The sequence below is a fragment of the Amia ocellicauda genome, chromosome 6, assembly GCF_036373705.1.
Source record: "Amia ocellicauda isolate fAmiCal2 chromosome 6, fAmiCal2.hap1, whole genome shotgun sequence".
In the NCBI taxonomy this organism is placed as follows: Eukaryota; Metazoa; Chordata; class Actinopteri; order Amiiformes; family Amiidae; genus Amia; species Amia ocellicauda.
Window position 1 is genome coordinate 3,645,982 of NC_089855.1, and position 27,750 is coordinate 3,673,731.

At 43.7% G+C, this 27,750-nt stretch overlaps 2 protein-coding genes across 2 annotated transcripts; both read right to left on the reverse strand.

The window, feature by feature from the left end:
- Positions 1-235: 235 nt before the first annotated feature.
- LOC136751702 (olfactory receptor 2V1-like) lies at positions 236-16,678 on the reverse strand. Its single transcript, XM_066707495.1, has 2 exons — positions 15,765-16,678; positions 236-596 (listed from the first exon to the last, which is right to left on the reverse strand). Exons 1-2 carry the CDS (start codon positions 16,676-16,678, stop codon positions 236-238), a joined length of 1,275 nt encoding a protein of 424 aa, XP_066563592.1.
- An 8,604-nt stretch (positions 16,679-25,282) lies between these two features.
- On the reverse strand, positions 25,283-26,260 carry LOC136751703 (olfactory receptor 6N2-like). The gene has a single exon (XM_066707496.1). It carries the CDS (start codon positions 26,258-26,260, stop codon positions 25,283-25,285), a length of 978 nt encoding a protein of 325 aa, XP_066563593.1.
- Between the last annotated feature and the right edge of the window lie 1,490 nt (positions 26,261-27,750).

Genomic DNA, 27,750 nt, shown 5'->3' on the forward strand with positions numbered 1-27,750 from the left:
TAAACGTTGCCGGGGGGAGACGCACTTACAGCGGCGGGCCCGCTAGGCGCTCCGCTTGTTACAGAGGCGTTCCAGTTGTTGTGTGCCTGTGCGGTGCAAACAATGATCGGCGCCTCTGCTGCACGTTTCCCTGTGCACACGCGTGTGCGCTCGGCGCTCGGTGATGAGCTCCTCTCACCCCCGCCACTGTGCCGCTTGTGGCCACCGCACCTTTCCCGCCTGGAGTGGGGAAGTCTTATTCCCCGTCTGTCTGGGCACCGACAGCGGCCGCGATTTGGCCGCGACTTCTGGGTCCGCTACGGCGTGACCGGAAGTCCACCATCTTACCGGGCGCCGCCGCACACGCCGCCGCGCCCGGCGACTCCCCACTCCGGCGAGTGACGGGGGGGCCTCGGGGGCACTGGATCTCCGCCTCTCCCCGAGCCCCCCCGCCCCCTCCTCCAGGGCTGCAGGAGTAGAGACAGCCGCGCCCCCTGTGCCTGCGTCTCCTCCTGCCCCCGCTGCTCCGCTGGCTGCCGCTTCCGCACCTGCCACGGCAGCTGCGTCCCCTGCGACAGCCACGCCCCCCCTGCATGAAGTGCCCGCGGTGCACGCCGCTATGGCCGCGCGCGCCCCCCACGCGTGTGCACGTGAGTGACAAGGAAGAGCGGTGCAGCGACGCGCTCGCGCTCCCTGCCCCTCTTCCGAGTCTTTGTTGGCTTCCTCTCCGCCACGTCGTCGGCGAAGGAGGTCAGGCTCAGCGGCCAGGGAGCACAATGAGGCCATCCTTGCTCTCAATTGCAGGATGGACCAAATCTACGCTCTCTTGGCCGCGCAGGCAGCGCAGGCGGCGCAACAAGTGCCGCCCCCCCCACGACATGACGCTCCACCGCTGGCTTACACCGCGCCGGTGGAGACTGAGGGGAGTCTGTCTGCCCCATCCCAGGAGGAGGGCAGCACACGGGCCACCTGGGAGGAAGACCGCCTGTCTCTGGGCCCCTCTGTGGAGGAGATGCTCTCGCGCACCCTCCAGGAGAGGGAGCAGTCCCTGCAGCTGGCCCGAGTGTACCCAGTGTCAGAAGAGAAAGAGCGACAGTTCTGCTGATAGCACTACGGTGGCCTCGCAGATTCTGGTTCGCGGATCTGATCGCCCTCCTCCACGGAGCGCCTTGGCAGCTCCCAGTGAGAGCGGACTTTTTGTCCCAGGTGCAGGGCACGCTTTGGCACCCCAATCCGGGCCTCCTCCAGCTCTGGGCCTGGCCCCTGAGCAGGAGCGATTGATTGCCAGGGGTCTGTCGGACGCGGTAGTTGCCACTATTCAGTCGGCGAGAGCTCCCTCTACGAGGTCGCAGTATTCCTACCGCTGGTGGAAGTTTAGCACCTGGTGCCAAGACGGCGGTCAAGACCCAAATAATTGCCCCATCGGGGTCATATTGCAATTTCTACAAGAGCTGTTGGACCAGGGCAAGTCCCCGTCCACGCTCAAAGTGTATCTGGCGGCCATCTCGACATGTCATGTTCAGATTGATGGCGAACCTCCTGCGTCTCATTTTCTGGCTGTGCAGTTTCTGAAGGGAGCTCGATGGTTACGGCCTCCTCGAACCCTTTCACTGCCTGCATGGCGCCTTGATGTAGTGCTGGACGCACTTTCCCAAGCCCCATTTGAGCCACTGATCTCAGCTGAGCTGAAGTTGTTGTCATTTAGGACTGCGTTTTTGCTGGCAATGACCTCTGCAAAGCGCGTGAGCGAGTTACACGCCCTGTCCATACACCCATCGTGTGTCCGTTTTGCGGGAGATGGCTCCAGGGTCACGCTACGGCCTAACTCTGCGTTCCTCCCGAAAGTGCTGTCTCCATTTCATGTCAACAGGCCTATTGAGTTGATGGCTTTTCACCCTCCTCCCTTCGCTTCAGAGCAAGAGAGTCGGCTTCACCTGCTCTGCCCTGTGCGGGCCCTTAGGTGCTATTTGGAACGCACTAAGGATATTCGGCGCTCAGACCAACTGTTTGTGTCTTATGGAGCGCGGACACAGGGCCAGGCGCTTTCAAAGCAGCGCCTCTCGCATTGGATTGTGGACACCATTACCATGGCCTACGAGTCTACCGGGTCCCCGGTGCCTGATCACCTGGTGGCCCACTCGACTCGAGGCGTTGCCACATCGTGGGCCCTATTTCAAGCTGCCCCCTTGGCAGACATTTGTGCGGCTGCAGCTTGGGCCTCGCCGCTTACATTTGCCCGGTTCTATAGGTTGGATGTGACGGGACCGGTCCCTTCCATTGGGAACCCGGTTTTGGCTGTAGTCGAGCCCAAGTAGCTTGCAGGCTCTGGCTCCTGCCTTCTCCCAGTCTGCCCCTGTAAGTGCATCCTGAGGGAGCTAGTGAACCGTGTCTTTCCCTTCCACCGGACTATGCCTTCCAGTTGAGCACCCACGCGAGCTGCTCCTGGATGTACGGACAGTCCTGTCGATGTGTTCCCGGGGCTTGTCGTGTGGCCTACAGGCATGTTGCCTTAAGAGGCCGCCCTGTATATAGTTCATTCATTGTAATTGTGTTGCGGTGGTGCATGCATTTGGCCTGTACCCCACTCTGTGTATTGGTCAGCAGGTCTGTGGCCCGCTCTGGCTGTATTATGCCATAGAGCAGGGGACCGCTGCTGTTGTCCTCCAGCGGAGGGCACATGAGTTCTCCAGTGCCCCACTGTGTACATAGTTCATTATTCGCACGGTAGAGCTGTAGTTGTCCTGCGTTAGCTGCGCTATTCGACAGGTGTCAACTACTCCTGTGTTCCACGTGTGGCGCATGAGTCAGCTCCTGCACCCCGTGATGTATATATGTGTATATATGTATTATGTGTTAAACAGCAGGACTGTGGCTCCATTCTAAAATATTGACTTTGTTCCTGCGCCCCATGGTGTATATAGTTCATTGTACAAAATCTAAATTGTCAGCACAATGGAGCTCTTCCACTCTGTACTGTTTAGTTGAGTTGGATGCTCTTGTGCTGTGCGCTGACAGCATGAAGGTCTTGCTGTCACGCGATATATATGTATTGTGTATTGTTTAGCTCGGCTACTCTGTTGACTAGCCAGCTATGTATTATATTGTATTTTTCTCATTGGGTCTGTGGCCCCGCTCCTATTGGATCAGGGGTCCACTGCCATGATATTGCGCGGAGGACGCATAAGTGCTTGATTGCCCGCGCCAGACATTGTGCAAGTAGATTACGGCCTCGCTCCTAGCTGCACTAGCAGAGCAGCCGGCCTTGCTCTTGTAAGCGGAGGGCATAAGAGTTAACCTCTGTAGCCACGCTTTGTATATGCTGATTGCAGACAGTTTCCGGTAGAGCGTAACTACTGTCCTCGCTCCTGGGCGGCTCAGGTGCGGCCCTATGGCGCCCCTGAGGTTACTGTCTGGAGTTGTGTTGCTGAGATCCCCTAGTGGTGCACCTCGAGGCAGGCTCCCTTATCGGCTCGCTGCCTCCTCCCTTGCGACGGTTTTGTTATACAGTAACCCCTCCCCCTTGGGCAGTGCTTCCGACTTGAAAGATAACGATAGGTTGCGTATGCAACCCCGGTTATCTGAAAAAGGAAGCACTGCCCAAGGGTTGCAAGGTCACGCGGGAGTCCAAGCTCCCGGCAAAAGAGGACGAACCTGTGCTGACGTCACGTTTTATAGAACAGGAAGTGGGAAGGGACCTGTTCTGAGTGACGAGCGCAGGGGTCAATGGCAGCTTTGATAGACTGATGTTTCGATCGGGTTCCCGCAGAAGTGCGCAGAAACCCCTCCCCATTGGGCAGTGCTTCCTTTTCAGATAACTGGGGTTGCATACGCAACCTATCGTTACTGTTGCACATGGAAACGTATTCTTATGGGAACATGCTTGTCTGAATTTAATGTTGTCTCTACACGTTTAGCTCTTCCTAATATCTCTAAACAGAAATGTGTGTTTATTACGCTGTTTACGATCATGTAAAGCAGAAAGAATAAAATAGACACATAAGACCTTTCCACGTCAGGCTATATCATGTTGTTCTCTGACTCTGTTTTTAAAAAGAAACATAAGCTAGACCCACAATCACTCTGCTCCTCCGCCTGGTTTTACAAAAAAAGCTCTGGGACACGTCCGGCACGGCATGGCATGGCACAGCACGGACGCTTAAGCCAGTGGAACCAAGGCATAAGATCCTTTCCTCTTGCCATCTTGATCCAAAATCAAGGTCAACTGGGCCTGCTCAGCATTTTTATACATGCCACAGAGCATGATATGATGTGAATTGGTTAATTGTATCATGAAGTACAACTGTTTGGAGGTATCTGCATTCGTTATGTTCCTCCACTCATTTATTCAGGTTTTTCCTAATTTATCACCCATCTGTATGCATATATATATATATACACTCACCTAAAGGATTATTAGGAACACCATACTAATACTGTGTTTGACCCCCTTTCGCCTTCAGAACTGCCTTAATTCTACATGGCATTGATTCAACAAGGTGCTGAAAGCATTCTTTAGAAATGTTGGCCCATATTGATAGGATAGCATCTTGCAGTTGATGGAGATTTGTGGGATGCACATCCAGGGCACGAAGCTCCTGTTCCACCACATCCCAAAGATGCTCTATTGGGTTGAGATCTGGTGACTGTGGGGGCCAGTTTAGTACAGTGAACTCATTGTCATGTTCAAGAAACCAATTTGAAATGATTCGACCTTTGTGACATGGTGCATTATCCTGCTGGAAGTAGCCATCAGAGGATGGGTACATGGTGGTCATAAAGGGATGGACATGGTCAGAAACAATGCTCAGGTAGGCCGTGGCATTTAAACGATGCCCAATTGGCACTAAGGGGCCTAAAGTGTGCCAAGAAAACATCCCCCACACCATTACACCACCACCACCAGCCTGCACAGTGGTAACAAGGCATGATGGATCCATGTTCTCATTCTGTTTACGCCAAATTCTGACTCTACCATCTGAATGTCTCAACAGAAATCGAGACTCATCAGACCAGGCAACATTTTTCCAGTCTTCAACTGTCCAATTTTGGTGAGCTTGTGCAAATTGTAGCCTCTTTTTCCTATTTGTAGTGGAGATGAGTGGTACCCGGTGGGGTCTTCTGCTGTTGTAGCCCATCCGCCTCAAGGTTGTACGTGTTGTGGCTTCACAAATGCTTTGCTACATACCTCGGTTGTAACGAGTGGTTATTTCAGTCAAAGTTGCTCTTCTATCAGCTTGAATCAGTCGGCCCATTCTCCTCTGACCTCTAGCATCAACAAGGCATTTTCGCCCACAGGACTGCCGCATACTGGATGTTTTTCCCTTTTCCACCATTCTTTGTAAACCCTAGAAATGGTTGTGCGTGAAAATCCCAGTAACTGAGCAGATTGTGAAATACTCAGACCGGCCCGTCTGGCACCAACAACCATGCCACGCTCAAAATTGCTTAAATCACCTTTCTTTCCCATTCAGACATTCAGTTTGGAGTTCAGGAGATTGTCTTGACCAGGACCACACCCCTAAATGCATTGAAGCAACTGCCATGTGATTGGTTGATTAGATAATTGCATTAATGAGAAATTGAACAGGTGTTCCTAATAATCCTTTAGGTGAGTGTGTATATATATATATATATATATATATATATACACATATATACATCCACACACCTACACAAAAGTTTTAGAACACCTTCAGTTTTCCAGTTCTTATTTAAATTTAATAAGAAATTATTAAATCATTCTCTGGTTTGTTTTTTATACCCCCCCTCAGAATTTATACCCCCCCTCCACATTCTGAAATTGGGGGGTGGGGGGATACTTGGTCTAAGTAGGAATACAAAATCTCAGAAAATATTGAGAATTATCACATATCCTGGAACCAGAAGTCTACTGATTAAAATAAGACCATCCACTTTGGTTGAAGTAACACAAACCCATAGAGAGCTCAAAATGCCAAGATGGAAAACCCTGTTTACAGTGTACTAATACACAAGAATTTTACTTTTTACAAAATTTTACAATTTTAATTGGATCTGAACTTCTCTGTGTTTGATAGAACAACAAATAATATATACTGGATTAATCATTAGGTTGTTCTGAACAAAACAAGCCTATTTGCAACGAAAATGAATGACGGTGGGCGACATGGAAACTGTAAATCGGATGTGTGAATGAAACGCATTGTTGAGAAAGAGCTGCGCTATTTCTTGGTGACAAAATGTCAAGCAGTAGACCAGGGGACAGAAACTAAGAGACTGAAAAAACTGTAACATTTAGGAGGGTGGTTGATCGATTTTGAAAAACTAATTAATTGAAGCTGTAAAAACACTTAAATGGTTAGATTATCCCTTAACTTAGATATGTGCAATACCAAAAAAATGAAATTGTGATTTTAACCCTAATAAGTATGTTTTTTTACGCACCAAAACATGTTTTTTTATCAAATCCACCATCTTCAATTTTCTTTACCTAGCGTCATTAAAAAGATGTTTTAAAACTTAATAAAAGTAAAAATCATAGTACAAGACCCTTGTCTAACGTTTGGATGTGATAGTTGATACATTTGTATCGATTTGTGTGAACAACACCCCAAAACATTGTCAAATGCTGCGAGTCCAGCATTTGGCGAGAAATGGCACCGAAACTCTGCGCAGCCTCTCCGAGTGTTCAGATTGGAATGTATCAGCAGAGCGGACACACTGATCCCCCTGCATTCCACTGACAGAGCCACCGCCATTCACACAGACTGAGCAGCACTGAGCATTACATTACTGTAACGTGATCAAGTACCAAGAAAAATAACTGCAGGCACAATGAAAGGCTGTTTTCATATACCACTAACAAAACAATTATATTAGTGTTTTATAAATACCACATTGATTGTAAATAGCTTACAATGTAATTGCAAACAGTTCAGAAAATCATATTAAACACAAATACATACATTAAAAACAGCAGGGAATTCTTCCCAGAGAATAAAAATCAACCATGGAAACTTTTCATTTAATCAACACTTTATTTCAAGTTTTCTGAAAGAAGAAAAACAAACATCACATTTGTTAAAGATAATGTAGTCCTACCTTTATGTAATTTGACCTCTTTTTGGCAAATTACAAAATAAGGAATAGCATTTCCTGTCGCTCTCGTCTTCTCTCTCAACAACCGGTCAAAAATCCCAAAATCCCTCTCACAGCTGGCATTGGTTTTTGAAGCGGACTGCAGCCTTCCGTGCAGCTCTACTGATACCTCAGCATACCGCCCATGTTCTAGGTGACCAGCTAACATCCTGCAGCACACTTTAACAAGACTGCCACTGCCTGCGCAGTCATGCTGTCAAAATCTGCAGTTGTTGCCTCTGTAAGTTTCTGAAGGACAGGCTACACACTCACTTCTACATTATCGAACAATTGAACATCTCTAACAAAACTCTGGCCGTCTGACTGCCATGCCTTCAATTTGTGGACAAGTTCCTGATACCTGTCATTCATCTCAAGAACATGCTCCTTTCCTTGACAAAACTCTCAAAAGAGGCTCTGTCACAATTTTACAAATTAACCCAAGTGCCCTACATCCTGCCAATTACTGTCTAACATTTAGATCAGCAAACACAGCTCCACCAATTTATTTTCATACTGAGTTTCTCTACTGAATTCCACCAAATCAGAGTTCAGGTAAAAACCCAGCTGCACTGAAAAACGTAACGTTGATTCTGTTACCTTTGAATGGTACCAGTGACACAAATTCAGATGTATACTTGCCTAACAGAAATGCACTGGTTTTCCACTTTTTTCACAGCCTATTGCCTACACTGTATACAGTTCTGATCAATCTAACTGTCCCGCTTTCTCCTACTGTTTTGTATACCCAATGTAAGCGCAAACTACCTACTTTGTCTCCACCAAAAAATAATCTCTCCTAGATAGAAAGTGTTACATCAGCCTGGTGGACCAAACCATCAGCTAAATGCAATCCACAGAAAAACTAATTTACAAGTCTTAAGTTTAGCCTTATCAGACTCACTGTAGTGTCATTGATTTTTTTCTCAGTTGCAGCTCTGTCTCCCACAAGATGTGTAATTTTTGTGATAATTTCACTCTCACAAAAATGTACATTCAAGTCACACCCCCACTTCTGACTATGTCCTGAACCATTTCTCTGACAGTATCAAATGCACACTGAGCAGAGCCTGATGTCTGTTCCCCGAGTCCTAAATGTATTCTTGTACCATGGTTAAAAAGATGCCAGCAATGCCATACTTGTAAACTATTTTTGTTGTCCCATCTGATTATAGAATGGAATGCTGGAATACGCGCATACTCCCACTGCTAAGGGGAAATGGCGGTTCATGTTTGAATTTCTTTTTCCCCAGAAATATATGGTGTATGTTGTATTTAAAGCCTTGTGAATTGCTCCCTGTCACTCAACAGGACAAACTGGCTTTTCACACCGGAGTGCAGAGAAAAAAGCCTTTAGTTTTGGCACACAGTTTTATGTTTACTGTATTTGAAAGGTTTTGTATTACTAATCTATGTAGTAAGTGGATCAGATGTTTTCTTAATTTTTCTTAATAGTAATTTGAAAACGGCACATGTAAATGCTTGTAACCTCTTCACGGAGAGCTTCTACGTTCTACGTAGCTAGGGAACGTTCGACCTCTCTACATTTAGAAGCATGTGGCCACTACAGTGTCAGGTTTTCAGAATGATTGCCTTCCTGGATTAACTCATCCAAGAAGATTTCATGTGTGAATGCTGTCCTACAGATCAAAGTCCGTGATCTTGAGGCTCAGCTTGCTGATCTGAGCTGTATTAGTGATATTGAAGAATTGGTCAATCAGCCCATGAGAGGGATGGTGTGCATGCCAAAACCTAGGAGAGTTGAGACCTTAGTGCAGGAAAGTGTACAGAACTGCTGGGTTACAGTAGGTCGAACCACAGATAAGGGCACGCACAACCCCTAGAGACACCCCAAGAGCTAGAATTGCCCAACAGGTTCCAGCTGTTGGACACCGAGTTGGACAGTGACAGCTCAGAGGCTGATGGGAGGGCAGCTGAGCACCAGAGCACCATGGTGCCCCCTCCCCCAAGAACAGGGAGGTAGTTATAGTATGAGACTCAATTCTTAGAGATGTAGATCACACAGTGTGTTCTAGTGATAAGGAGACCCGCATGGTATCTGGTGCTCAGGTTGCAGATCTCCCTAAACTAGTAGATGGGCTACTGGCCAAAGCCAGGGGGAATCCATTGGTCATGGTCCACATTGGAGCCAATGACATAGGAAAAGTCAAATTTAAAGAGTTAAGATAGAAACTAAAGAGCAGAACCTCCACTGTAGTTTTCTCCTAAATACTTCAGGTACCACGTGCATGGCCAGGGAAACAGGAAGAGGTTAGAAAGTTTAACACGTGATTGAAATCTTGGTGTAGGGAACAGGGTTTTAGATTTATGGAGCATTGGTCGTTCTTCTGGGATAGATGGGACCTGTACAAACCGGGGGGGCAGGGAGCTCTGACAATGGGAGATGTTCCACTGAAGAAAGAAAACCAAGGGAAACTGCTAGTAGGAAAGTCCTGAACTGTTTGTACCTCAATGCCAGGAGGATAAGGAACAAGATGTTAGACATAGAAGCCACAGTGCTGCTGTGTGACTATGATGTTGGCTTACATGGCTTACAGAAAATGATGGGGATGAATACAAGTTGAAAGGATACACACAGATTAGGAGTGAGAATCAAAAGAGGTGGTGAGGTAGAATTATATGTCAGAAATGACATTGAGGCAGAAGAACTCAAATTAGATCCTCGTAGCGAAACAGAATCTTTGTAGGTTAAGATTTTGAATAAAAGATCCAGAGGATTTGTGGTAGCACTGTGTTACAGACCACCCAATTCAGATATTCAGAAAGATGTTGCATTGTACTGTGTAATCAGGACTGCATGTAGCAAGAATGTGGCTGTTATAATGGGGGATTTCAATTTCCCAAACATGGACTGGGAAAGCCCGGTTGGGACTACAGAAGCAAAAATAGAAATGGTTGAGATGGTAAATGATTGCTTTCTAACTCAATTTGTCAGGGAACCAACCAGAAAGAGTGCAACTTGATCTTTTCAAATGACCAAGACAGAGTCAGAGGGACACTAGTTAGAGAACCAATGGCAAATTGTGATCACAATATGGTTAGCTTTGAGGCATTCTTCAAAAAACAAGGACCAAGTCTAAAACAGTGGTCTACAATTTTACAAAAGCAAACCTTGAAGGTATGAGGCGGCACTTAGACTGGAGCACACTGCATAAAGATTCAGTTGAAAATGGATGGTTATATTTTAAGACTATACTACTTGAGGCTCAGGAGAGATTTGTACTAAAACTTAGGAAACAGGACCAAAAAACATTGGCCCAAATGGTTTAATAGAAGTATGCAAACAAATATAAAGAGAAAGAAAATGTCATATAGTGCATACAAAAGAGATAGAGACTAAACAAAATACAAAGAATAGGTTGAACTGCAAAGAGATCTTAAGAAAGGGATCAGGAAAGCAAAGAGGGAAATAGAAAGAAACATAGCTCTTGGAGCTAAAACTAATACAAAGAGCTTTTTTCTCAGCAAGAGGTCAATAAAGGAGGCAGTGAAACAGCTAACGGGCAAAAATGGAAGAATCTTGGAAAATGAACAACATTTGGCAAATGTTCTAAATTAGTATTTGTGGCAGGGTAGCCAGTAATGGAGGCTTGGAGACAGACTAAGGGTAAACAAAAACCAAGACCTTTAATACATAAAATAAATAGGCACGAGGGCCAACAGAAATGGTCCACAAAACAGGAAACCAAAAAGACACGGGCTGGTCAAAGGACTTCACCATGCCACCAAAAAGACCAACACAGAAACGCCCCACCAAAACAGCATACTGGGCAGGTTAACTCCCCCACCTCCCCAAGGTGAGGCTGAGGCCTCCTTATATAGCAGGTGGCTGGGGTTGATTGACCTTAATTGATCAATCACCCCAGCCACCTGCAGTCCATGAGCATGCAGGGAGGGACAATTAACCCCCTCCCTGCCACAGTATGTCATAGAGGTTTTTACAAAAGAAAAAACAGATGACATGCCACAGGTTTAGAATCAGTCCAGTCAAACACTAAGAGAGATCAGGATAAATGAGGAGGAGGTACTTAAGGAACTAGCAGAATTAAAAACAAACAAATCACCTGGGCCAGATGGTATATTTCCAACAGTACTTAAAGCAATGAGGGAAATAATGTATAGGCCGCTAACTCAAATATTCCAAATGACACTTAGAACAGGGGATGTGCCAACTGACTGGAAGATGGCAAATGTCATACCAATTTAGATGGAGGCAGAAATGGGATTATATACTTGGGATATATGGGATATATACCTGCAGCAGAAAGCCTGTCTTACACCCAGATGAATGCTTCAAGAAGTAACATACAAGGCAAAAACACAGATACACCATTGAGCCTTGCAACACAATTGCATATAGTTTTTAGGTGATTGTTTGTTATTGCATATTTTTGTACATTTTACGTATTTCTCTTTCTTTTATGTTTTCAAACCTTGCCATGTGTAAATATGTGTAAATATTGATGTAAAACATTTTATGTTTTTTTTTTTGCTGGTTACCTTTAATAGAGGTATGTGAAGTGCTGTAAAAAGTTTCTAACATTAATTTCTTGCCAGAAAAACTTTTTATTTAACCGTTTTGCACTTGTTTTATTCATTTGCGCCTGAAATAAGAGCCACAAATGACGAATAACAGGCTTTTTTTTTCAAAATGTTTGCAAATTTGAGGGTGTCCTATTGAATAATACTGCTTTGTGCATTGTTTTTTGCAAAAAGTTATTTCAACATGAACAACAGATGGTCTGAAATGTTATTTTAATCACAAAATTAGATTGGACCTCAGCAGCCTGACAGCTCTAAAAAGTATTAGACTGCAATAATAACTCATCTGGAATACTGTGTACAGTTCTGGGCCCAACACTGGGGCACTGAGACTGAGGGAACTGAACCTTTTCACCCTGGAACAGAGGAGACTACGTGGGGACTTGATCCAAGTCTTCAAAATCATGAAAGGCATCCACCACATCAAACCAGAGGAGCTTTTCCAGATCAGCAGGGACACACACACCTGGGAAACAAATGGAAATTGGGCTTCAAGGCATTCAAGACAGAAAACAGGAGACACTTCTTCACACAGAGAGGCGTCACAATCTGAACCCGAGCGATGTGGTTGAAGCTGAGAATTTGGGAACATTTATAAATAGACTGCATAGGATCCTTGGATCACTTAGTTATTAATGGACACCAACCAGCACGATGGGTCTAATGGCCTCCTCTCGATTGTAAACTTTCTTATGTTCTTATGAATCATCACTCAATTGAAATGTTTTGTAAGGACCACAAAACAAGAAAGTAAACAGAGACTTATGTACCATTTACAAATACACAGTTTATTCTTTCCACGTAGAAATAAAACAAACTACTGTTGGCCGTAGTCTACGCCAGGACAGCAAGTAGGAACAGCGAACACACTCTTCTTTTAGGCAATAAGAAAACAGGTCTCCACACCGCATTAATTCCACAGACCTCTCGGTTCCCAGTTCTGGATCGCTCTGACCCTCCCAGCAACACACCCATATTCATCACCTCCTTTTACAGCCCGCCCAGTCGTAAGCATGCTTTGTCGTAAGCATGCATTTTATTATTTTTATTTCTTGGCAGACGCCCTTATCCAGGGCGACTTACAACATGCATGCCAACACAACACTGTATGCACAACCACCATTGGCAGGTGCCCGGGGGACAGACAGGTAGCTCTTTCGCACCCAGAGGGGTCATAACCTACACAGACAGAACAAAGCATGTGCAGCAGAACTATGTACACAATCTCCTGTACTCCTACACTACCCCCCATCACAGTACAGTTTGCAAGGGTCGCTACATTATTATAATGCCCCATATATTCAAGCATCGAGTGGGGGGGTGTCACTGAACACCACTATTCTCCTGGCAATCACATCTACCATCTACCCTGTCTGTACAACCTTCCTATGTGCGTTTTGCGGGGAATGAGTCCAAGGTTACACTACGGCCTAAAGGTGTCTTCATATCGGACGCTCCCTGGCAAATCCCATTGGTTTCAATGGAGATGGGAACGTGCTGCAGCAGAGGGGCAGAGATAAGAAGCAGCAAAGCAGAGTGGTGCAGAAGAGATCAAATATTTTCAACTTTCACCGCACCGTGACATAAACAGCCATCAGCCAATTTGAGGCTGAGATACCAAAATAATAAAATAAAATAATTAAAATGGAGGAGAAACTTATCAGTGATTACTGTAATATCTCATATTTATACGACAACTGTCAATACAATGAAAATCTTTTCAACTTGCAACTTGCAGAAGCCAATATAGTCTGAAAAGTGATGTGAGGTTGATAAGGATCACTTTTCAGGATCGCAGCGATAATGGAAGACAATTTAGCTTGATATTATAATGTAAGCAATATATTAAAATAATAACAACAATGTATTATGTATCGGCAAATGTTTTGTTATAAGAGACAAAATGTGTATTTATTGCATCGTGATTTATTGCTTCACACAGAGAGTTGTCACAATCTAGAACAAACTCCCCAACGATATGGTTGAAGCTTGAATTTTTGGGAACATTCAAAAACAGACTGGATAGGATCCTTGGATCACTCAGTTATTAATGGACACCAAATGAGCACGATGGGTCGAATGGCCTCCTCTCATTTGTAAACTTTCTTATGTTCTTAAGAACTTGAGAAATGAGAAATGAAATGAGAGTCAGGGAGGGGTTAAATAGGGAGGCAAATGACCAGATAATAGCAAAGCATGTGTGTGGTAAGTACTCTGGTTGATTATGGTGAAAATTCAATGGTTGAATGTGGAAAGCTGAGAGGGGAGACTGGTAGGTAAGTGGCAATGGCGACCTATAGTGGAGAACTGTGGGGATGCTTAGACTGAGGATGTGACACCTCCTCCCTTAAGACAGGTTGGTTGTACAGTAACTCCTCCCCCTTTGGGCAGTGCTTTCGAATATTATTATTATTATTATTATTATTTATTTCTTAGCAGACGCCCTTATCCAGGGAGACTTACAAAATATAAGCACAATACAATGTGGAAAAATACAGTGCAGTTCAAGGCATAAAACATATTGCAAATTCCAATTTACTAACAGTTTGCAACCTTGGTTATCTGAAAAAGAAAGCATTTCCCAAGGGCTGCAAGGTTTCTCGGGAGCTCTGTCTCCCGACATAGAGGAAGTTCCTGTGTGTACATCACCATGTATACAAAAAGGAAAAGGAAGGGTCAGTTTGAGTGACACACACGGGCCTATAGGCAGCTTTGATAGAAAAGTGTTTTTCAATGAGGCATCCATAGAAACTTGCTTAACCCCTCCTCCTTCGGGCAATGGTTTATTTTTCAGATAACCAGGGTTGCATATGTAACCTATCATTATTTGCAGTTAGCAAGTGATTGGGCTCTAAATTATTGAACTTTATAATGATGTAATTTAAAATATTAAAAACCATGAAAAATGTATTGGGGTGGCACAGTGGTGTGGTGGTTAGCTCTGCTGCCTCACAGCTCCAGGGTCCTGGGTTTGAGATCTGGTACAGGGTGTCTGTCTGTGAGGAGTTTGCATGTTCTCCCCATGTCTGTGTCGGTTTTCTCCAGGCACTCTGGTTTCCTCCCACCACCCAAAGACATGCAGGTTAGCTTAATTGGCTTTTCTAAATTGCCCAGCGTTGGACTAGTGTCCCAACCTGGGTGTATTCCTGCCTTGCACCCTATGCCTGCCAGGTTTTGAAAAATGGATGGATGGAAAAATGTATATATCTCTGTTCAGAAAGAAAGGTATGTTCCATGTTTAGTTTTTTTAATATTTTGAATTGTAGCTGCAAGTGTTAAGGCATTCAGTCAAACTCAGCTTTGATTGTTTAATATTCTGTATTTGGCATACAGTCACTGTGGTATTAATATGTTAAATACATCTCTACCAGTATGATGGGCAGATTGACACCTGGTCAAGTGAAAAACATAAAATCGGAATGTTATTCTATTGCTTTAAATTAAGTAAGGATCTTTATTATTACCCTATTTCTTAGCAGACACCCTTATTCAGGGTGACTTACAGTTGTTACAACATATCACATTATTATACAGTGTGTGTCTGTATCACCTAGTACACCATGATGCTTGTAGTTTATTTCATATGTGGATAGTTGAACAAAAAGGGACCTTTTGAGTAAGTTGAATAATTCAGTGAACTGGTCGAACTAGTTTATACAGGCAAACCACCACACATCATCTGATTCTGTCTTTGCAAACTTACAAAATCCAGTCAAATAGAAAGATCACATTCATGTCATATTAGAACTAGTTTTACTCTCATACACTGGTTGGATTTTGAAGGTTTTAAATAACTGATCTAACATACAGATGCCCTTAGGACAATCACATACAGACCCTAATGACAATCACCTACCGTATAACTGCAGACCCCTGCAGCTCAGCTCATGGGGGTTATCAGTACCTTTTATTTCTGCCCCACTTACCCTTCCAGCCTCTGTTTCTTTCTGTTTCATTTTCCCTTCTTTTTGCTGAGGGATTTACAAAAGCATTGGATTGGTTCTGAAATGGACAGACAATCCAGAGAATGAGTTTTATTTATTTATTCAGTAACCCTGACAGTGTTCATGGTACTCTGTGGAAAGGCAGACTTGAGTGCAAAGTACCTCTGAGCTGCTTCCTTGATCTTCTCATTCCTTAAGCTGTAGATGATGGGGTTGACAAGGGGGGTGAGGAAGTAGTTAAGCCCACCTACGAAAATGCGCCCACCGGGAGAAATGCTGTCCACTCTCAGCGCTATATACACCACAGCCAAGGAGACATAGTACAGCACCACCACCACTATGTGGGAGAAGCACATGTAGAAGGCCTTCTTCCAGCTCTCCACAGTTTTCATTTTCCCCACTGATATTATGATCCTGCTGTAGGACCACAGCACAAACACAAAGGGGCCCCAAACACCCCCCATGGCGAACAACAGGGTGATATTTAACTGGGCCGTCACATCAGCACAGGCTAGAGAGATTACAGTGGGGTATTCACAGACAACGTGCAGGACATGGTTAGAGGCACAGAATGGCACTGAAATGGCCTGAGCCACAGACACCAGGGGGGCAAGGAAGCCCAGTGCCCAGACTGTGGCCGTCATTGTGAGGCACACCCTGGTGCTGATGATGGTGTTGTAATGAAGTGGCTTCACCACGGCCACATACCGGTCATAAGCCATGACCCCAACTAGGAAACCTTCAGTGGCACTGATAGAAATGAAAAAGTGCATCTGCAGGAAGCAGCCTGCGAAGGAGATCCTGTTGTAGCCCAGCAGCACCGCCAGCAGCTTGGGTATGATGGTAATGGTCAGCAGCATATCCAGGACAGCCAGGTTCCACAGGAAGAAGTACATGGGTGTGTGAAGCCGGGGGTCCAGGGACACCAGCACCACGATCAGCAGGTTCCCCAGGATGGTGGCCATGAAGAGGAGGAGGAAGATGAAGAAGAGTGTGGTATAGTGCTCCTGCAGGCCTGGCACTCCCACAATTATGAAATAGGAGGCTGAGGGCAGGGAGGTGTTGGGGTCACTCATGGCTCAGCGCCACACAGGGTCTGTGAAGAGAAGAGGTGCAGCTGGGAGGGCAGGGGGAGACTGGCTCAGTCATGCATTTATTTAGGTTGAAGAAGTAAACACCCAACAGGAAAAGAACTAGACATTTTATTGCTTTGATTTAATTATATCTTTTCAAATGTATAATATAATGCAAACTGTATAACAAGTTGTTATTGAATATATTTAATATAATGTTGAAAAGCACATATATCAAATATGTGTTACATGTGAATTCAATATAATTTAAAGTTCCCATATCCCAATATAATGTATATACAGTGCCCTCCAGAATCATTCATAGGTCTGAATAAATATGAACACAACATATCAAATACATCCAGGAATGATTTACAGATTGGATTTTGTCTAAGAATATTAATCTTTAATCTGATAAGCAATCCACAGAGAAAAGTCATTCATCAGTAAGTAATCTATTTCCATAAAACATGAGAGTCAGATTTATTCATAAATATTAATTTCAATAAAATCCAAGAAAAACACATCTACATCAGTATTATGCTCCTTGAAATATATTTTTTACAATGTGTCTTGAAAATAGAAAAACATATTTAAAGAATGCATTCTAATTGATTATGAATACATTATAAGATTTTTTTAAGGTAAGGTATCATTGGAGTATCATTGGAATATCATCACTTATCCATTTGAGAAGAAATGGGATGAAACTAAATCTGAGTAATTCTGTATTTAAAACATATTTTAAAAGAAGTTCAAACCTTCAGATGTCAGTTCGTGTCTGTGGTCTGTTGCTCTCAGTGTGGAGTGACGTTCAGTACCAGGTACCTGAGGTGTGTGTCAGTCTTCAGCTCCAGTCACAGCTCTTCTGGTCCAGACTCTTCACCCGTCACTTTTTATGGGCGGCCTCTCGCGCTGACCCCAGGGCCTGCATTCTACAGTGCTGCAGTCTTTATTAACCCTCAGAGAGACACAGAGATGGGGAGCGCCAATGAGATCAGACTCACAGGGCTCACAGCAAAAAGAATACACTTTAATCAGTTCCTGAAGCATCATGGTGGGAAAAAGGCTCTGTTTTGTAATCAATAACTTTGCCCAAACCCTGCTTCAGCACAAGTACACTGCACACTGGAGAAACAATCTCTTTGTCATTTCAATGGGACATGGAGGTTTACTGCTGCTGTTTTTTTAAAGCTTTTCACACACTAGCCTGTTGCTTACGCATTCCTTTTTTCTATGTCATTAGCCCTGCAGCTACAAGGCCACCTGAGACACAGTTTCCCTGCTTCTTCACAACCACCACTGTCACACAGTTTGCCTTGCCGCAAGGGTTGTACCTCACTGCATTGAGACCTCAGTATCAGAGAGCTCTCACTCTTGTTAATGCTCCCCTCTGTTGTGCCCCAACACTGTGTCCCTCAAGGCTTTAGGTGGAGAGCATGACACCAACACATTTGTGAAGAAGACAGAGGCCCCTCTCCAGACTGAACCAACCCAGTTGCATCTTTGGAGGTTGGGACCCCAACACCTTTGCTCAATTGTCCTGACCGGAGGACTACCATCATGCCTCTTCCAGTTTTCCCTCATTAACTTAAGCAGGTGCAGGCATCATGGGACAAGTCCGCCTGGGCCTTCTACTATCAAGCCAGGATGTGTCTATTGGTGATCCTGCTTTCGTGGTCAGGTTTCCACCCCTTCACTCTCCACATCGCTATGGGATTTTCCTGCACATTGTATGCAGCTGAGGCCCAAGTGATACCCATGCAGAACACTTCCAGCTTGTTGGCAGATGCCAGACATTGCTGGAGCTGCTGACTTCATTGTGGAGCTCATGATATATTCATTGTGTGCATCTGGCTATTTGCTGGTGGCCCTGGTTACTGATAGGCGTCCATCTGTGGCTTTCACAGGCCAGGGTGCCTTAGAAGGACAAGCTGCCCCTTCTTGATGCCCCCATCACTCCTGGCTTAACTTTAGGTCCACCCACACTTCCTCCTGCACTTCTTCCCTCACAGTGACAGCCTAGTCTGTCCAGTGATTTACAGCAATATGTAGTTAAAGAGTACCTACTATGTTAATAAACTGTAAATTGGGAGACCTATTGTAAAGTGTTCATGAAAGTGGGCCAAAGGCTGCTAGCCTGAAGAATTTTATTTAATGGTCTCCCGAGTGGTTCAGTCAGTAAAAGTTCAGAGCGCAGACTGAGCCTTATAAGCTGTGGGTCACCTGTTCAATCTCAGCTCATGTTATTTGCCAATTGTGACCGGTAGTGCTCAGTGACGGCACACAATTGGCCAATGCCACCATGGTAAGGGAGGGCTAAATTGAGTCTCTCGGCTCATCGCTAATGAGTATCCCCTACTGGTATATAACCGCCAACCTGCAGTTTATACAGGCTATACTGAATATGAAATAGCCAACAATCTGGTCTTTGCAATACAATTCATAATTGTGAAAGATTTATAATCACCCAATTTTCTACACATCATATATTCATCATTATCATTATTTATTGTATTAGATTTGTCTATCGTGATCGGCTCAGCAGGTTTCTAACTTTCCTTTGGAATTAAATCTTGATCACATTGCAAACTCCGGTCTCCGGATCAATTCCTTGATGCTAATTATTTTGTATCAGGTGTAGGGCTGGCGACAGGTTGACTGGTGCACAAAATGTATTTTTCCTAATGGATAAATGGAGCCTCTTGACTACAGCAAAGAGAGAGAGTGTCACAGTCTCCCCTGCTTCTACCTTAATTCACCACCAGAGGTCTCCCTCTCCCGAATATTAACTCAAATGCTTCTCCTTTCCTTTGTCCAGTTCAACCAGTTCTTCCACATTCTTTCCTTCCAGGTGCACCTGTTCTGTCCTCCTCTCCTGTCATTGGTTAGTCATTCATTCACCTGGTTCAAACCCTCTTTTGCTACACAGTATTTAAACCCCTTTGTTTCCTAGCTTCTTTGTGAAGTCTGCATTCTCTTTTGGATCAATTCCGAGCCTTGTTTCTTATTTGCTTAACCGTGTATTTGACCTTTTGCTACCCTCTCTCGTTTACCCCTTTTTGGATCTCCCTACTAGCCTGTTTGCCTGATCGATTGACCTTGGATTGTCCTTGTTATCTCTCTCTCGTTTTGCCCTTATCGGATTATCTGCTTCATATCTAAGCCTGCAATTGGATCCTTTCCTTTGGTCCTTGAGGACGTCACAGAAGACTTTGCCATTAACATGGATCCAGTGGCTTTACCAAATGTTGCAGCAGCTTTGACGGCTCAGGGGGCATTATTGGGTGAACATGACGAAATGTTAAGACAGATCAACTCCACTTTGGAACAGCTACTGAAAAGACTGCCTGCTTTATCTCCCAAATCCACCAGACAGACAACACCAGAAGTACACTCCGAACATCCCTGTATTTTTCCTTGGAGAACCTGTCGGCCCCTACTCACACAGGTAAACACGCTTGGTGGGGAGTTGTGTGACAATGTGCACATCATTATGAATGACAAAAAAGGCGCCCCATACTTTTGTGAGACCTCTGCACATGTCCAGGCTAGTACAGGCTTAGAGCGACAGATGTGTTTTGTGGATGAGAAGATGCATTTTAAACACTTCCGCATGTCACCACTTTTTTTTTTTTACCTGCTGCAGTGCCTACAGCCATGCTTTGAACATAATTCGTCCCATCACTGAACGAATGGCCACAGCTCCCAGAATCTCGCTGCTCAACCAATCAGCACTTGCTTGATGCACAGTCCCGCAGAGACGGAGGAGTGCACATCGGATCCTCTGCGAGCCTCTGTAAGCTACGCCTACACAGAAACCCCTGCTCTGCATCACACATGCACTTGTCAAGAACACTACTCAGTTGAGCAGTCTGTGTGACTGAAGCTCCTGCCAATCGTGCCCCAATAATGACCCCTCTATCAAAGTCACTAAGATCCTTTCCTCTTGCCATATTGATCCAAAATCATGGTCAACTGGGCCTGCTCAGCATTTTTATACATGCCACAGAGCATGATAGGATGTTAATTGCTTAATTGTATCATGAAGTACAACTGTTTGGAGGCATCTGCATTTGTTATATTCCTCCACTCATTTATTCAGGTTTTTCCTTTAATCTGTATGACCCTACATATATGTATATACACATATACATAATAAATAAATAAATAATTTTCTGGTTTGTTTTTTATACCCCCCTGGAATTTATACCCCTGCCTCCACATTCTGAAATTGGGGGGTGGGGGGATACTTGGTCTAAGTAGGAATACAAAATCTCAGAAAATATTGACAATTATGACATATCCTTGAACCAGACAGTCTACTGATTAAAACAAAACCATCCACTTTTGATAGGAGTAACACCACCCGTAGAGAGCTCAAAATGCCAAGATGGAAAACTCTGTTTACAGTGTACTAATACACAATGATTTTACATAATTGGATCTGAACTTCTATGTGTTTGACAGAACATCAAATAATATTGTAATGACCCAGGGGTTTTGGCCACAACAGGGACTTAAACACTGTTTTCCCTCACCACAATGCAGTGATCTTACCACATCACTAAAGGGCCCAGGCCTCTTAGTAAGGCTTGAGATCGGTACACTACTCCCCCCATCATTACAGTGTGCCCTTGCACTGTTCTTCCATTTCCTCACTGAGAATGGCCTGACGCCTGACGTGTTCTCCCACGCCACAATGCAGCGATCTTACCGCATCCCTAAAAGGCCCATGCCTCTTAGCAAGGCACGAGATCACTACAATAAATACTGGATTAATCATTAGGTTGTTCTGAACAAAACAAGCCTATTTGCAATGAATATTAATGACAGTGGGCAACATGGAAACTGTAAATCAGATGTGTGAATGAAACGCGTTGTTGAGAAAGAGCTGCGCTATTGCTTGGTGACAAAATGTTAAGCAGTAGACCAGGGGACAGAAACTAAGAGACTGAAAAAACTGTAACATTTAGAAGCATATGGCCACTACAGTGTCAGGTTTGCAGAATGATTGCCTTCCTGGATTAACTCATCCAAGAAGATTTCATGTGTGAACGCTGTCGGCATGTTGAAGTCCTACAGATCAAAGTTCATGATCTTGAGGCTCAGCTTCCTGATCTGCGCTGTATTAGTGATATAGAAAAATTGGTCAATCAGCCCATGAGAGAGATGGTGTGCACACCAAAACCTAGGAGAGTTGAGACCTTATAGCAGGACAGCATAGAGAACTGCAGGGTTACAGTAGGTCGTAACCGCAGAAAAGGGCACGCACAACTCTTAGAGACACCCGAAGATCTAGAAATGCCCAACAGGTTCCAACTGAGCATCATGGTGCCCACTCCCCACCAGAACAGGGAGGTAGTTATAGTATGAGACTCGATTCTTAGAGGTGTAGATCACACAGTGTGTTCTAGTGATAAGGAGACCCACATGGTATTTTGCCTGCCTGGTGCTCAGGTTGCAGATCTCCCTAAACTAGTAGACGGGCTACTGTCCAAAGCCGGGGGTAATCCAATGACATAGGAAAAGACATTTAAAGAGTTAAGATAGAAACTAAAGAGCAGAACCTCCACGGTAGTTTTCTCCGAAATACTTCCGGTACCACGTGCCAGGCCAGGGAGACAGGCAGAGATTAGAAAGTTTAACACGTGATTGAAATCTTGGTGTAGGGAACAGGGTTTTAGATTTATGGAGCATTGGTCGTTCTTCTGGGATAGATGGGACCTGTACAAATCTGGGGGGCAGGGAGCTCTGACAATGGGAGATGTTCCACTGAAGAAAGAAAACCAAGGGAAACTGCTAGTAGGAAAGTCCTGAACTGTTTGTACCTTGTAAGATATTATTTGTTAGAATATATTTTTCTATGGGAAATTCTATACCATCTGGTTTGGTAGAGGAAACAGACCTCCTCCCTTTTATCTAAGTTCCCTGGTAGCCCCTGGTAGCCCTGGTAACCCTATCTTTATGACCAGAGACCAAAAGGGACCTGTCCTCTGATTGGCTCCTAGCCAAATTCAAAATGACCCCCACTTCTAAATTACTTTAGCATAAGGCACCCAAGTCATGGTGGTGGCAAAATGCTATTGGTTGGAAGGAAACCTTATAAAAGGGAAAACAAAGAGAATTTGAGTTCTCTTAACTTCTTCATCCTGCAACGAGACACAAGACAGAGCTGGAGAGGAGAGACAGAGAGAGACACACCGCTTCCTGCCTGACCAGACTGGCCTATAAGCTGTACTGTGAGGAGAAAGAAGAAAATGGGTATTATCTGTTTCTTACTGTAATCCAGCAGAAGCTTAATATTACTTATTTTCAGTAATATAATTGAATGATATTAGTTTCCTATTTTTGTCAAAATAAATGATTATTGCACATCTGTGACTTGACCGCATCTTCCCTCTAAAAAGAATCTTAAAAGAGAAACCAATTGACCTATGAGTTTTCAGTTCAACTATTTATTTAGATTGACTGAAAAACCAAGCAATTCCAAATTCTCTTACAACTTCAATGCCAGGAGGAAAAGGAACAAGATGTTAGACATAGGAGTGACGGAAACATGGCTTACAGAAAATGATGGGGATGAATACAAGTTGAAAGGATACACACAGATTAGGAGTGAGAATCAAAAGAGCTGGTGGGGTAGAATTAGATGTCAGAAATGACATTGAGGCAGAACTCAAATTAGATCCTCGTAGCGAAACAGAATCTTTGTGGGATAAACTTTTGAATAAAAGATCCAGAGGATTTGTGGTAGGAGTGTGTTACAGACCGCCCAATTCCATTTTTGGTAGGTTTGCGTCTCAGACAGCACAACTCAATTATTATGAAAACAATTTAAATCCCAACACCACATAGCATAGTTAGTGATAATAAAATAAAACAGTAAGAATATGAATAATAACTCAATAGTACTATGTGAACAGAAAAACACATGAATATAAAATGCAAAGCAATTAACAAAATAAAGAAATAAGGTAATATAATAATAATGTCACCGTCCATGACACCAGTTGAGAAGGAGGTTATGTTAAGCAGAGGGGCACAAGAGCTTTGTATATGGTTTGTTTGTTGCAACAGACCATTGTCCCCTGTAAAGCGTGGATGTGACCCCGAGGGCCCCCGTGGCCTCTACACCTCCTCCCTTGTGACAGATTGAAAATAAAGAAATTAGGTAATATAATAATGTCACTGTCTGTGACACAAGTTGAGAAGGAGGTGACTAAGCGACAGATTGGTTGTACAGTAACCCATCCCCTTTGGGCAGTGATTTCATTTGAAGATAACCATCATTATTTGCAGTTAGCAGGTGATTGGGCTGTATATTAATTAGATTTATAATGAGGTTATTTACAATATTTAAAACAATTAAGGTATATATATATATATATATATATATATATATATCTGTTCAATACAGAAAGAAAGGTATAATCCATTTTAAGTATTTTCAATGTTTTGAATTGTAGCTGTAAGTGTAAAAACATTTACACAAACTCAGCTTTGATTATTTAATATACTTTATTTGACATCCAGTCACTGTGGTTGTCATGATGGGGCTCCTGGAGTGACAGCAGGGAGGTTTATCCAAATGCGGTTGATACTGTAAAACCAGGAGCAGAGATATACTTAATGGCGAGAGAATCTGAAAAACAAAGCCAAGGGGATAAGGCAATAGTCATAGTTGGGCAGAGTGTCAAATGATCAAGCAAACAGAGCAAACCAGAGAATCCAAGAAGTGGTGAATGAGAGCAGGTGTAGGTCAAAACACTAGGAAGCAGGGGACAATAATAGATCAGACTTGGTAATGCTGCATGGGGCAAAACAATACTTCGCATCTTGGGAACAATGGAGTATATGTATTGAGTCTAATGAGCAGGTGTAAATGGATACATGTGGAGACATTGAATCAATCAGACAGGGATTAAGATTGAATGATGAGAAGTGGGGATCCGGGAACAAATACTGATGAAAAGGAGACCTCTGGTGGCAGACTTTGGGAATGCTCAAGTAGTAGATGTAACAGTGATATTAATATGTTAAATACATCTCTACCAGTATGATGGGCAGATTGACACCTGGTCAAGTGAAAAACATAAAATCAGAATGTTATTTGTTTGCTTTCAATTAAGTAAGGATCTTTATACAGTGTGTGTGTGTGTGTATGTCACCTAGTACAACGTGATGCTTGTAGTTTGTTTAAAAATTGGGGACAGTTGGACACAAGTGGACTTTCTGAGTAACTTGAAGAATTTAGTGAATTGGTCGACCTACATGGCTGCATCTACCCCTGAGTATATACATGCCAACCAGCACACATCTTCTGGTTCTCATTAATTTCATATTAGAACTACTTTTACTCTCATACACTGGTTGGATTTTGAAGGTCTAAAATACAGATGTGTTAGTCCTGAAGAGCACAGACCCTAATGGCAATCACCTACTAACCTCTATTAGTGCAGACCCCTGCAGCTCAGCTCATGGGTGTTATCAGTACCTTTTTATTACTGCCCCACTTACCCTTTCGGCCTCTATTTCATTCTGTGTTTACAGAAGCATTAGATTGGTACCTGTTCTGAAATGGACAGAGAATCCAGAAAATTAGTTTTATTTGGCAGCCCTGACAGTGTTCCTGGCACAGCGTGGAAAGGCAGACTTGAGTCTAAAGTACCTCTGAGCTGCTGCCTTGATCTTCTCATTCCTTAAGCTGTAGATGATTGGGTTGACCAGTGGGGTGAGGAAGTAGTTTAACCCACCAATGAAAATACGTCCATCAGAGGAAATGCTGTCCACTTTCAGCCCTATATATTCCACAACCGTGGAGCCATAGTACAGCACCACCACCACTATGTGGGAGGAGCACATGAAGAAGGCCTTCTTCCGGCTCTCCACCGTTTTCATTTTCACCACCGCTATTATGATTCTGCAGTAGGTAAACAGCACAAACAGAAAAGCCCCCCATGTAACCACCATGGCGATCAACAGGCTAAGATTGACCTGGGCCGACACATCAGCGCAGGCTAGAGACATTATAGAGGGGTATTCACAGACAATGTGCAGGACATGGTTGGAGGTACAGAATGGCACTGAGCTGGCCGGAGCCACGGACACCACGGGGATAAGGAAGCCCAGTGCCCAGACTGTGCACATCATTGTGAGACACATCCTGCTGTTGATGATAGAGTTGTAATGCAGTGGCTTTACCACAGCCACGTACCGGTCATAAGCCATAGCTGCCACTAGGAAAATTTCAGTGGCACTGATAGAAATATAAAAGTACATCTGCAGGAAGCAGCCTGCAAAGGAGATTCTGTTGTGCCCCAGCAGCACCGCCAGCAGCTTGGGTATGATGGTGGTTGTCAGCAGCATATCCTGGAGAGCCAGGTTCCACAGGAAGAAGTACATGGGTGTGTGGAGCCGGGGGTCCAGGGACAGCAACACCAGTATGAGCAGATTCCCCAGGAAGGTGGCCAGGAAGAGGAGGAGGAAGATGAAAAAGAGTGTGGTGTAGTGCTCCTGCAGGCCTGGCATTCCAACAATGATGAAGTGGGAGGCTGAGGGCAGGGAGGTGTTGGGGTCACTCATGGCTCAGTGCCACACAGGATCTGTGTAGAGAAGAGGGGCACCTGGGAGGGCAGGGGGACACTGGCTCAGTTATGCATTTCTTTAGGTTGAAGAAGTACATTTTCAAATGTATTATTTACTGTAAACTGTGTAACAAATTGCCTTAGAATATATTTAATATAATTCTGAAAAGCACATTAATCAAATATCTTCATATATTGCTTTTTACATGTGATTTCATGATATAAAGATGTTAATTATGTGAATGACGTTGATATATTTGAAGGTTCCCATGCATGTACAGTATATGCAGTGCCCTACAGATTCATTCATAGCCCTGAATGAATAGGAACAGAAATCATCATATCAAAGAAAGATTTACGGATTGCAATATGTGTCCTGCTGAAGAAAGTCTAATATATTGAATTTAAACAAGGAAAATCACATTATAAATAAATACTACAGCATGCAGCACCCTTCTAATATACAAAGAGGTCCTTCCCATCTATTCATACAGAATGGTACACAGTTTCCAATGGTTTAGGTATGGACACCAAGGGATATATATATATATATATATATACATACAGTATATAACATATCAACATACAAGGCCATTTCCAGGCTTTTGAGGGCCCTAAGCAGCATTTGATTTGGGGCCCCACCTCACTTCCCGATCCCATTTTTTACAATGACATACTGTACATGTAGTTGGTTTAAAATGTTTTGCCCAAGGCTTATAGTCATCAGCACCCCATCATGTGTAGTCTGAAGTCTGTCATTCAACAACAAAGTTCAATGTATTTATTATTTTTTGCTAGGGGGCCCCCTAGTGGTTGGGGGCACTAAGCAGCCGCTTATGCCTAGAAACGGCCCTGTCACCATAATCTAAAATGCACATGAAAGTGGCATTCATAATTTTCTTCCGATTTACACCAGTTAAACAGGTTTTCTTTCTATAGAGGAAACCAATCTTGATCTTTAGTTTCTTCACAAACTCAGTTACATGTGTCTGAAAATATATTTATAGGAAGTAACAAATTAAATTTTAGTAACATTAGAATTAGAAATGTAATAATAATTTAAATCATGTGACCTTGAAAAAAGCATGCATTTTGATGTATTTGCATTTAGCACAAGCTTATTCTCTGCAGAGCAAAAACATCAGATTTGAGATGTAACAAGGCTTGCTCAAACAGTTGGATTAATCTTACATTTTCTTACAGCTTCATCAATGTTATTTACATAAAGAGTAAACAGTAGAGGGCCGATCATCAAACCTTGAGGGATCCCTTTATGTAACTCAGGGAACTCCAATTTGACCCCATCAACTATAATAGTCTGAGTTCTATACTGGAGATAATTATAAAACCCTCTGCAAGCATCAGACCCCAATCCATGATGACAATTTAATTAACAGAATTGCATGATCCACTGTATCGAAAGCTTTAGACAGATCCACAAACATGGCAGCACAATGTTTTCTACCATCTTAAGCATTAGCGATATCA

Coding starts and splice junctions, on each gene's coding strand:
- LOC136751702 (XM_066707495.1), bottom strand. CDS start 16,678: ATGAGTGACCCCAACACCTCCCTGCCCTCAGCCTCCTATTTCATAATT. Junction 597..15,764: donor ATCAAGGAAGCAGCTCAGAG/GTACTTTGCACT, acceptor GCGCGGCCATAG/CGGCGTGCACCGCGGGCACT.
- LOC136751703 (XM_066707496.1), bottom strand. CDS start 26,260: ATGAGTGACCCCAACACCTCCCTGCCCTCAGCCTCCCACTTCATCATT.